Source organism: Penaeus vannamei, chromosome 41 (genome assembly GCF_042767895.1).
Source record: "Penaeus vannamei isolate JL-2024 chromosome 41, ASM4276789v1, whole genome shotgun sequence".
NCBI classification, from domain to species: domain Eukaryota; kingdom Metazoa; phylum Arthropoda; class Malacostraca; order Decapoda; family Penaeidae; genus Penaeus; species Penaeus vannamei.
Genome location: NC_091589.1, coordinates 10,981,763 through 10,994,262, shown reverse-complemented (window position 1 = coordinate 10,994,262; position 12,500 = coordinate 10,981,763). Strand labels below are relative to the sequence as shown.

At 44.2% G+C, this 12,500-nt stretch overlaps 1 protein-coding gene across 1 annotated transcript in view; it reads right to left on the bottom strand.

Annotated features, from left to right (window-relative positions):
- Positions 1 to 379: 379 nt before the first annotated feature.
- Positions 380 to 12,500, bottom strand: part of LOC113809065 (cocaine esterase-like) — a 14,465-nt gene continuing 2,344 nt past the window's right edge. The window contains exons 3-12 of the mRNA XM_070117729.1: positions 7,516 to 7,671; positions 6,246 to 6,387; positions 5,270 to 5,455; positions 4,804 to 5,015; positions 3,969 to 4,119; positions 2,679 to 2,857; positions 2,145 to 2,307; positions 1,802 to 1,931; positions 1,311 to 1,425; positions 380 to 1,162 (exon numbers count right to left, since the gene is read on the bottom strand). Of these exons, the coding sequence (XP_069973830.1) occupies positions 1,079 to 1,162; positions 1,311 to 1,425; positions 1,802 to 1,931; positions 2,145 to 2,307; positions 2,679 to 2,857; positions 3,969 to 4,119; positions 4,804 to 5,015; positions 5,270 to 5,455; positions 6,246 to 6,387; positions 7,516 to 7,671 (1,518 nt within the window). The 3' untranslated portion in view covers positions 380 to 1,078. The remainder of the gene's footprint in view (positions 1,163 to 1,310; positions 1,426 to 1,801; positions 1,932 to 2,144; positions 2,308 to 2,678; positions 2,858 to 3,968; positions 4,120 to 4,803; positions 5,016 to 5,269; positions 5,456 to 6,245; positions 6,388 to 7,515; positions 7,672 to 12,500) is intronic.

Sequence of the window (12,500 nt, the reverse complement as noted above, 5' to 3'; positions counted from 1 at the left end):
CGTGCGCGCGCATATATATATATGTGTGTATATATATGTATATATATGTATATATATATACATATATATATATGTATATATATATATATATATATATATATATATATATATATATATATGACACCGTGTTATATATGGGCTATATTTATATTTAGTCATACAACCTTTCATTTACTGTTTGCGTTTCTTTCTGTGCACGTGTTTATTTTCTGTTAAGAACATACAGCATAACAAATATAAAAAAAATCCGGCATTTTCGAAAATCCGGCACTCCGCAAGTCCGGAGGTTGCTGGGTCTTTAATGTCGACCTGAATATATATATGCACATGAACATGAACATGAATACGTACATAGAGTAGAGGTAAACGAAACAGTACATTTAGATCCCAATTTATTTTGAAACACTTATTCAATGGTTCAATTGTCACAATTCCATTAATGTACAATCCCAATTTTACTACTTGTGTGTGGTTATTTTTTATTTTACCATTTTTTTCTTATTTTACTATAGCAATGGATTTGTCTCCCTTTCTAGTGTATTGCACAATATTTTTCATGTGTATTTTTCTTATCTCTTTATTTACTTTTTTGAGGATGTGGACACTCGTTGAATACATGATTAGGTTGACATAATACATATTTTAATGATATAATGATATTTTTTATGCTATGATTTACATTAACATGAACATTTTTGATATAATATCTATACATATATAACAACCGTATAAACATATTCTTCGAAGTTAAATGTCGGTGTTGCTGAAGTCAAGGAAAGATGTTTAGTGTGTTACCAGACTAACAAGGTTGCGAACCCTTGTATTAAACGCTAAACTAGTTGCATTAATATTGCTCCAAACCATCTTCTGTAACTGTCAAATGCATTCAAGGTGGTAATAGGCACTTTGTAGAGCGGCACTCAGGAGTCAGTGGCACCTTCTCCCTATCCCTCGTTCCCTAGACACTCTCTCTCTCTCTCTCTCTCTCCCTCTCACTCTCTCTCTCTCTCCCTCTCCCCATCCCCCTCTCTCTCCCCCTCTCCCTTCTCTCTCTCTCTCTCTCTCTCAGTACACTGGTCTAGTACACAGGGCTCGGGGTGAAGCGGTCCTTGTAGAGCAACTTGTTCGTCCTCGTTGGCATGTTCCTCCAGAATTCTAGTACCTACGTAGAGTGGAAAAGAACCACATTGAATTACTTTATTCCCCATATTTGTCAAGAAATTATATACCTCCATTGTGAACCAAAAGTGGTTGGCTTAGGTGCTGTGTTAGGTGTTTGACTGATGTTTAAAGTGGTCAGCGGGAGTTACCTCTTGGTTCTGGTAGTCCTCCATGAAGGGCGCAGGTGTGATGGCCAGGTAGGACTCACTGGCACTCGTCATCGGTGCCCAGATGAAGCCCAGGGAGAGGTCGGGCGTTGGGTGCCTGAGGAGAATTTTTAGAATATTTCGTTATTTGTAATTTTAAGGATCTGTTTCATTTGGTTAGATTATCTTCCTTTTCGTACTCGCTTTAGTCATCGGTTTTTGAAACAAGGGACATCTACTTCCTCTGATTACACTTAAATTTGACTTCTCTTCATCGCCCTTTTTTTTTTTTTTTTGAATAAGTGGCGGGAAAACCTCATCTAATTCCTTTCATTGCACTCAAACTTGACCACTGAATCGCCTTTCTTTTTCTCTTCTGAAACAAACGAAAGGAAGACCTCATCTTTCTTTCATTACATTCAAATCTGACTTCACTGAATCGCCTTTTTCGCTCTCTTTTGAAACGAAACACCAGGAAAGCCTCAGAGCCTCACCCAGCCGAGGCGAAGTTGGTCCAGAGGTCCACCATGATGCGGCTGACGAAACGGTCCTCGCTCCTTGTCAGGTCCTTGTTGTCGGTCTCTTTGTAGAACAGATACTGAATATCGTCTCCGTGACAGACCCCTGGCGGACGGGATGCTCAGTCGCTACACTCTTGCAACTCGTACTTTGTATTTCATTTATTTGCGACTTAATAAACACATTTCAATTTGAACATGAAACTCATCGAACAGATCATAGTGCAAATGCTTGCTATTTATTACATATTCTACTCTAACTTCCCCTAACAAGAAAAAAACACGCGCGCCAAAAAAAAAGCTGCCACCATTTACTTACAGTCTTTGCTAACGTTACCCAGAGGGTATATATCGTCAAAGAAGCTGTGTTCCCCGCGATGCTGGAGTTCGTAGGCGAAGACGCGGTTCCCTGAGGCCTCATCCCGCATGTGGTGCTGCACGGCGTCCATGTGGCACGTGCTGAACATTCTGTCGGTGTACATCTGGAGAACAAAGATAGTTGTGTGTATACGCGTGTGTGCATATTTACATGGGTATTTGTATGGATGTATATATTGATATTCAATTATTTATCTTTGTCTGCCTAATCTATCTTTAACCACTTGTATATGCATATATATGATGTTATATATCCATATATACATCGATATTTTTATGTTTATTAATGAATTAATCTATGTATGTATTTACATGTATGCACGTGTGAAAACGTACAAAAACCGCATCAATGTTTAGTTTTCCATAGACTAAACGATCAGAACCAAGTCGGCTCTCCCACACGCTGCGAGATCTCACGTCACCCTAAAGCACAAGTAACCCCCCCCCCCCCTTGGCAGTGACGAGCGGTCCCCACCTGCGTGAACTGCTCGGCCTTCTCCAGGGGGACCGCCAGAGGACCTAGGTAGTGGTGGTAGGCCCGCCGTGTCAGGTAATCGGGGTCGTCCTCCCAGGCCTCGAAGTTTAAGGAAATCGGTCCGTTCACGCTGAAGTTCGCAAACAGACTGTCCAGTAAAGGTGGGTCGGCCAGGTAGGCTGTGCGAGGACGAGAGAAATGGTGGCTTTTGGCATCTGCAGACTTCTATATAAGACGTTCCATAATCATAGTTACAAAATAAGGCCTCCAGTCCTTTTCTATGGAGACTAGCTAAATGCCCACATATGAACTCGGCTTTGCCCTCCACTGTTGCTGTCACACCAACATTCGCCGGTGGAGATGCTAAATAGTATTCAAGTTAAATGGAAAGATTTAAGACGCTGAAAATTGTAAGAGTGAGGCAACCGAAATTGTTTTGGGTCACACCGTAAGAGAAGGAGGCCTGGAATATACCCTGGAAAAAATGATCGAAGGTACAAGAGCGAGAGGAAGACAAAGAGAAAAAAAAAATATGAGTGGTCTAACAAGACGGTTCGGAGGGCAAACCACAGCTGCATACCCCATACAACAAACAAGGAATAGAGACAGATGGCGTCCAGTAATTGCTGACGTCCTGAAGGATATGGTACCGCAGCGAATGAATGAAAGTCCTCGATATATCTTCAGCGTGCCTAAAAACACATGCAAAGTCACAAAACCCTGACTAACTAAGGATGCACGCAGACACGACCTAGACAATACCTCCAAGAATTAATATAAAATAATCTCATGCTGATGTTATTCCATCGCATTTGTTCCTATCTACTCATGTCTCTCGCGATGGCATCCTTTATAGGGAATATTAAGGGTTAATCTTACCCACTTTATTTCTATACAACCCACTCTGACGCAAATGCACGCTACTTCTAAACTTCCTCTGAAGCAAAGAGGCACAGAGGGTGATGCAAGCACTATTGCTTCCACTAATCTCAACTTCTAATAAACCACAATTACGATCATTGGACTCTACTAGACGGTATTATTTATCCTAAAGAGCAGGCTGTCTTTGAGGGCAGGGGTCTCCGAAGGGGTCGATGGGACTATCTACGGGGGTCAAAGGGAGCTCCATAAACACCGAGGTCGTTTGTAGTTTTGAAATTAGAACGCAGAACCCCTTCCTGATATATATGGTAAGTATCAATTAAGGTTTGGTATGCAGTGATAACAATAATGCCAATAAGATAAACTTGTTCATGCCAGAGGAGTTGGAATTTTGTCCCATGCCCTTACGAGTGCTTGACAAGGCGCCATCGTTTCGGTTGATGCCGGAGATGATGTCGACCTTGTTGTACCTTCCCTCCCGCAGGAGAACGGCGGGGTGCTCCGGCAGGTACTCCCCGTCCACGCCTGGGGTCATCACCACAGGGCCGTTGTTGATGACCTGAAGGGGGAGGCGCCCACGTGAATTATATCAAAGGATTACTCGAAAAACTGTAATTCCTATTTTCTTATTTCATATTTATTTATTTATTTTTATGAATTTATGATACCCATGAGTATATATTTATAGGAATGCTAATTATCCAAGAGGGATTCAAAACCATGAATTTGCAGGAAGTGAAAAATTCACCGTAGATCATTGCTTTTCATTAAGAAGGTCTCGGCGTGGGCAGCAGGAGTCCTTAGTCAGATTTAAAGAATAAGGGACAGTGAAAATACTGATTGGTAAAAACTTTTGCTCCAAACACCTCATGGCTACAATACCACTAGAGAATTACGACATAAAATGACCAGATTTCTTGACACTGCAAAATTGATGAATCTGGTTTGGTATTTCCTTAAACAGATCAGTTACTCGACTGGCTCTAGGAACATCTCGCTAGCATACAACAATAACAAGAACGAAACGTGTTTACGCGCGCGAACGGGAGCTCAAGGTGTCCTCTTCCACTATAGATGTCGCTTTGATTGTCTTCTATGTCAACACGGCCTAAACCTCCATACAATACTGCATAGTTCTCGCCCTTGTTGGAATGTAAAACTATACGACCGATTTCTGAAGCTTAAAAAAAAAAAAAAATGGCGTCTGACTCGCTCTCCCACAGAGCTCCGCAAATCAACTCGCCATGAACTTGCTCGGCGCTCCAGTGAGTTCGTCGAAGGGCACTTCCCTCAGGCACTCGGCCAGCGCGGCGCCGTCCAGCGAAGAGGAAGCCTCGTCCACGGCGGAGCAGTTGAACAGGTCACTCATCTTCATCGCCACCTGCCTGTGGTCCTCCCTCAGCGCCCACGGACACAGCGCCGCCCCGGACTGCATGATGGCTCGCTGGAACAACCCTGGGCAGGAATCGGATTCATGTATGCTAGTAAACTGTATTATTATTATTATTATCATTATCATCATCATTATAATAATAATAATTATTATTATTATTATTATTATTATTATTATTAAAATTATTATTATTATTATTATCATTATTAAAATTATTATCATAATTATTATTATTATCAAAAATATCATTATTATTATTATTTCCATATAGAAATAATTCCCGCCGAAGAGACGGCCCAGCGCGCCCCCGCCCCACCTGCGGCCATGGGCGACAGCACGTGGTGGTGCACGGAGCCAGCGCCGGCGCTCTCCCCGAAGATGGTGACCTTGCCCGGGTCGCCGCCCAGATCCCGGATGTTGTCCTGCACCCAGCGGAGGGCCATGACCTGGTCCTTCAGTCCCAGGTTGCCAGGGATCGCCTCGTCCCCCGTGGAGAGGAATCCTGCGACATGGCAGGGGGGGGGGAGGGAGGGAGAGGGAGAAGGAGAGAAAGGTATGAATGAGAATGAATGTTTTCACAATGCAAGAGATGTATTTGGCCGGGTTCGAATACATCTTCGTCAGAAATACATGAAACCGGTCAAATACAGTCATACCTTTCTCTCCTTCTCCCTCTCCCTTTCTCCCCCATCTCTCTCTCTATCTCTATCTCTCTCTTTCTCATAGATAGATAGATATTCAGAGATAGATAGATAGACGATTAGACATATAGATAGACAGATAGCTAGATATGTTGGCTATTTGTTAATGTCGAAATGATTTTTTTTTGTGTAATGGCGGTCCGAATGATGGAATGATGTTAGATTTTAGAATGTATATCATAATAACGATAATGATGATGAACTAAGCCAGTTAATACACTAATAATTAATAAAGGAAAATACAGTCTAAGGCCCACAGTCTCTCTTCTCTCTCTCTCTCCTATTCTCTTTCTCTCTCTCTCTCTCTCTCTCTCTCTCTCTCTCTCTCTCTCTCTCTCCCTTTCTTTCTTTCTCTCTGTCTCTGTCTCTCTCTCTCTCTCTCTCTCTCTCTCTCTCTCTCTCTCTCTCTCTCTCTCTCTCTCTCTCTCTCTCTCTCTCTCTCTCTCTCTCTCTCTCTCTCTCTCTTACTTGGAAGAGAGGAAGCCAGCCATGTTTAATAATCCTGCAACATGGCCACGGCAAGCATCCTGTCCAAGAAGTTATTAGAATATCGAGCGAGAGGAGGAAAAGGGGGGGGGGGGCGCTGCCTACCCAGTGTCCCGAGGCGGTACTGCACGGTGACGAGGACCACGTCCTTGGTGAGGAGGGGGAGGGCGGGGTAGTCCTCCGAGTTGCCGAGGATGAACGCCCCGCCGTGGATCCACACCATCACGGGGAGGTCGGACTCGAAAGGCTGGGGCGCGGGGAGAGATGCTTTCAGGGGCGTGGGACTGAGTGAGGGAGGGTGTGTGTGTGTGTGTGGACGTGTGGGTGTGGTTGTTTGTGCGTGTGTGTGTGTGTGTGTGTGTGTGTGTGTGTGTGTGTGTGTGTGTGTGTGTGTGTGTGTGTGTGTGTGTGTGTGTGTGTGTGTGTGTGTGTGTGTGTGTGTGTGTGTGTGTGTGTGTGTGTGTGTGTGTGTGTGTGTGTGTGTGTGTGTGTGTGTGCGTGCGTGCGTTTGTGTCTGTGTGTTTATGCATTTTTTGAGTATGCGTACGTGTGTGTGCGTATATGTATGCATGTTTCTCATATCTATACACACACACGCATACATACAAGGCGTATTAAGTGTGCACACGTGACTTCCTGACGCAAAACTTTTGGGACATCCTGGACCCACGAAGCTATAAAGTATTTTTACCAACAGGAACAACACAACATTCGAAAATAATTTCCCTTTGGTCATGCCAAGCGGTGACAGTCATGCAATAAGCTATTCATCACGCCAGCTGATGTGTGAAGGATATACACTGATGTTTTTTTGCATTGCAGGATTAGAATTTTGCAACATTTTAGTGATCATTTATGGCTAATGGTAAACTGCTATTATGTAAACAAATCTATCCTTGGTAATTATCTAAACATATTATCGAAAATTGTTAATAAAAAAGAAAAATACAAAATTACCAGTGATACACACACTAAAATATATATATATAAATATTTTACCTATACGAAACAGAAAAAAATACACTCGCCCATGAAAGCAGCGTGACAAGCAGTTTTAGAGGATATTGTGCTTTATTCAGTCTCTAAAGGAAGCGAAGGAGGACGTTGCAGTGGGAAGTGTGTGCGTGCGTGCGTGCGTGCGTGTGTGTGTGTGTGTGTGTGTGTGTGTGTGTGTGTGTGTGTGTGTGTGTGTGTGTGTGTGTGTGTGTGTGTGTGTGTGTGTGTGTGTGTTTATGTACGTGTATATATGTGTATGTATGTATAATTCTGTGCATGTGTGTATCTGCATGTATGTGTTTGTGTTTCTCTACGAAAACAAATGTACACAAGACTCTCACCTTTTCGTTCAACCCGAAAAAAGGATGAATTCACCAACCTTCGGTGTGTAGACGGTGAGGTACAGGCAGTCCTCGCTCCCCTCGAAGGCAAGCGCCCCCGTCACGAGGAGCGCGAACAGATCTACCTGGGGACACTTGGGGGCCACCTGGGTCCCGTCTCGCACCCCCTGCCACCCCTCGGCCGCCACGGGGTTCTGGGCGGGAGTAGAGAAGGAGAGGCTGGGATGGGTGTGGGAGAGAGAGGGGTAGGGAGGGATAAGGAGATGGAGGGGGAGAGGGAGAGGGGGAGGAGGAGGGAGGAGGGAGAGGGGGAGAGGAGGAGGAGGAGGAAGGAGACGCGGAGGAGGAGGGGGAAGGAGAGGGGGAGGAGGAGGGAGAAGGTGAGGGGGAGGGAAAGGGGGAAAAGGAGAGGAAAGAGAGGGAGAGGGATAAGAACGGAAAGGGAGACAAAGAGAGGAACAGAAGGAGTTAGGATAAGGCGATTAGATCACAGAACAGTTTCAGGAGAGATGTCTGGAGGAAAAAACAATCCAGGGAGTCACATGTGTATTCTCGAGGAAGTGGAAAGGCATAACAGGCAAGAAAGAAGGGTGTAGATGAAGCAGGAGAGAATAGGGTGTTGAAAGGGAGTGGGAGGAAGGGGTAGATAAAGGGAACATGAATTGAAGGCAGTCACTTTGAGTGTAGAAAGGGGAGCTGACTTTGACTTTGACACGTTTATTGAGACAAAAGTTACATCTCAAAGGAATGAGGTAAGTTAGACGGATGAGGTAGAGACATGTTATCTTGGACCATAATTAGATAAGTTTGGGATGTCCTCGAGATTTTCTGTAACGGAGTTGGTTGGGAGAGGTCCGAGAAACGAAGGTTTTCTCATGGGGGAGAAGAGGTAAATGCAGGTCCGAGAAACGAAGGTTTTCTCATGGGGGAGAAGAGGTAAATGCAGGTCCGAGAAACGAAGGTTTTCTCATGGGGGAGAAGAGGTAAATGCAGGTCCGAGAAACGAAGGTTTTCTCATGAGGGAGAAGAGGTAAATGCAGGTCCGAGAAACGAAGGTTTTCTCATGAGGGAGAAGAGGTAAATGCAGGTCCGAGAAACGAAGGTTTTCTCATGGGGGAGAAGAGGTAAATGTAGGTCCGAGAAACGAAGGTTTTCTCATGGGGGAGAAGAGGTAAATGCAGGTCCGAGAAACGAAGGTTTTCTCATGGGGGAGAAGAGGTAAATGTAGGTCCGAGAAACGAAGGTTTTCTCATGAGGGAGAAGAGGTAAATGTAGGTCCGAGAAACAGATTTTCTCATGGGGGAGAAGAGGTAAATGCAGGTCCGAGAAACGAAGGTTTTCTCATGGGGGAGAAGAGGTAAATGCAGGTCCGAGAAACGAAGGTTTTCTCATGGGGGAGAAGAGGTAAATGCAGGTCCGAGAAACGAAGGTTTTCTCATGGGGGAGAAGAGGTAAATGCAGGTCCGAGAAACGAAGGTTTTCTCATGGGGGAGAAGAGGTAAATGTAGGTCCGAGAAACAGATTTTCTTATGAGGGAGAAGAGGTAAATGCAGGTCCGAGAAACGAAGGTTTTCTCATGGGGGAGAAGAGGTAAATGCAGGTCCGAGAAACGAAGGTTTTCTCATGGGGGAGAAGAGGTAAATGCAGGTCCGAGAAACGAAGGTTTTCTCATGGGGGAGAAGAGGTAAATGCAGGTCCGAGAAACGAAGGTTTTCTCATGAGGGAGAAGAGGTAAATGCAGGTCCGAGAAACGAAGGTTTTCTCATGAGGGAGAAGAGGTAAATGCAGGTCCGAGAAACGAAGGTTTTCTCATGAGGGAGAAGAGGTAAATGCAGGTCCGAGAAACGAAGGTTTTCTTATGAGGGAGAAGAGGTAAATGCAGGTCCGAGAAACGAAGGTTTTCTCATGAGGGAGAAGAGGTAAATGCAGGTCCGAGAAACGAAGGTTTTCTCATGAGGGAGAAGAGGTAAATGCAGGTCCGAGAAACGAAGGTTTTCTCATGAGGGAGAAGAGGTAAATGCAGGTCCGAGAAACGAAGATTTTCTCATGGGGGAGAAGAGGTAAATGCAGGTCCGAGAAACGAAGGTTTTCTCATGAGGGAGAAGAGGTAAATGCAGGTCCGAGAAACGAAGGTTTTCTCATGAGGGAGAAGAGGTAAATGTAGGTCCGAGAAACGAAGGTTTTCTCATGAGGGAGAAGAGGTAAATGCAGGTCCGAGAAACGAAGGTTTTCTCATGAGGGAGAAGAGGTAAATGTAGGTCCGAGAAACGAAGGTTTTCTCATGGGGGAGAAGAGGTAAATGCAGGTCCGAGAAACGAAGGTTTTCTCATGGGGGAGAAGAGGTAAATGCAGGTCCGGGAAACGAAGGTTTTCTCATGAGGGAGAAGAGGTAAATGCAGGTCCGAGAAACGAAGGTTTTCTCATGGGGGAGAAGAGGTAAATGCAGGTCCGAGAAACGAAGGTTTTCTCATGGGGGAGAAGAGGTAAATGCAGGTCCGAGAAACGAAGGTTTTCTCATGGGGGAGAAGAGGTAAATGCAGGTCCGGGAAACGAAGGTTTTCTCATGAGGGAGAAGAGGTAAATGCAGGTCCGGGAAACGAAGGTTTTCTCATGAGGGAGAAGAGGTAAATGCAGGTCCGAGAAACGAAGGTTTTCTCATGGGGGAGAAGAGGTAAATGCAGGTCCGAGAAACGAAGATTTTCTCATGGGGGAGAAGAGGTAAATGCAGGTCCGGGAAACGAAGGTTTTCTCATGAGGGAGAAGAGGTAAATGCAGGTCCGAGAAACGAAGGTTTTCTCATGAGGGAGAAGAGGTAAATGTAGGTCCGAGAAACGAAGGTTTTCTCATGGGGGAGAAGAGGTAAATGCAGGTCCGAGAAACGAAGATTTTCTCATGGGGGAGAAGAGGTAAATGCAGGTCCGGGAAACGAAGGTTTTCTCATGGGGGAGAAGAGGTAAATGCAGGTCCGAGAAACGAAGGTTTTCTCATGGGGGAGAAGAGGTAAATGTAGGTCCGAGAAACGAAGGTTTTCTCATGGGGGAGAAAAGGTAAATGTAGGTCCGAGAAACAGATTTTCTCATGAGGGAGAAGAGGACAAGACGTCTGAAGTGCGGAGAAAGAGGTAGATGTAGGGAAGGATGTTTTCTGAAGGTTGGGTAACGACCTGGAAATGTTCTTTGGAATGGATTGAGCTGACAGCAGGTATCGAGGAGGGGAGTGGGGGGGGGGCTGACAGCAGGTATCGAGGAGGGGGGGGAGGGCTGACAGCAGGTATCGAAGAGGGGAAAGTAGTCGAGGTCAAAGGCGTGGTCAAAGGAGAGCCAGGGGTCGGGAAACAGAAGAGGTTAATATCACTGGGGCAAGTTGATAAAAAAAGGGCGAGTCTCAACGGCCGTAACATAGGTACAAAATCCCTGCTGGCCATTGTGAACCTTGGGTACGTGGTTCACCTTTCAGAGTCTCCAAGAGGTCCATGAGGCTGTTCAGGACTGACCCAAAGCCAGCCTTTTGTCCTTTCAACACGGGGTCTCACATATTAGGAACTGGGTATAAGAAGGAGATGGAGAGTTGAAGGAAAAAGTGAGGAGAAGAAAAAAAACTGTGCAAAATTGGTTGAGTCGAGAACTAAGGAAATTGGAAATCTTTAGCCTTCTGCCTGGTGAATAAACCAGCGTTGCCAACTATTTTTTTTTCTTCAAAATCCGCGTGATTATAAGTAAGGCTCTAAAATATTCTCGCTAGATCTGACAAAAAATAAATAAATAAAAAAAGTAAATAAAAAATCGCTAGCTACTCTTGCACATTTCAGCATTTTCTCCCGCCGGATTGACTGTCAAATTCGTTAGATTTAGCGGAAAAAAAATCGTCAAAATGACAAACACTGGTATAAACCTCATCTTATAGCACTGGGCAACTTAACCCACGACACCAATTCACTGCCGAAGCTATCCTTGACACCGCAGCATTTTCCTCTCCCTCCTCAGAAGCTCAAATCTCCAGCTCAAAACATCGACATTTTTACCATAGACACGCTGTAATCCCCCCTCCCCCCCCTCCCTCACACCCCACTTACAATACCCCCACACTAAAACACCAACAACCATAGCCTTTCAAATGCCTCTTGATTGTATGGAATCTCGAACTCCCTCTGCTAGTCATCAGTCGCCCGTTTTATATACAAGACAACGCCATTGAAGTTTGTTCTCAGGGGCTTCCAAGAATTTGTCTCGGTTCCCGCATTTCACCCTTCGGAGCTCCGTCCTTCACGGCCGAGGCAAGGAGATTGCCACTTCACTGTTACAATGGAGAGAGAGAAAGAGAATGTATATATATATATATATATATATATATATATATATATATATATATATATATATACAAGAGATATATAGATGTAAAGAAAAAAGACGGGCATACACAGAGAAGAGATAGATATGGAGAAAATAGGTAGATGGATATAGAGAGAAATATATATATATATATATATATATATATATATATATATATATATATATATATATATATATATATATATGTATATGTATATATATATATATATATATATATATATATATAGAGAGAGAGAGAGAGAGAGAGAGAGAGAGAGAGAGAGAGAGAGAGAGAGAGAGAGAGAGAAAGGGAGGGAGGAGGGAGAGAAGAGACAGCTATTGGTATAGAAAGATGTAGAGATAGCGAGAGAGATGTATATAGAGAGATAGTGATATAGATAGCCAGAGAGAGGGAGATAGGGATAGCTAGAGACAGGGACAGATAGTGATAGATAGAGATAGGGTTAGTGATAGATAAACAGAAACACATAGATAGACAGACAAACAGAGAGAAGCGATAGATAATCAGAGGTAAATGTTTACAGCAGGACGTCTAAATCCAACTGACTTGGAGGAACACGTGGGGGTTTCGTGAGAGGGTCAGGGCTGGAATTCTACGGAAATTCGTCTGCTAAACGGAAACAAAAAACGACCGACGAATAGTGACGTCACTACGGATTTTTTTTTTTTTTTTA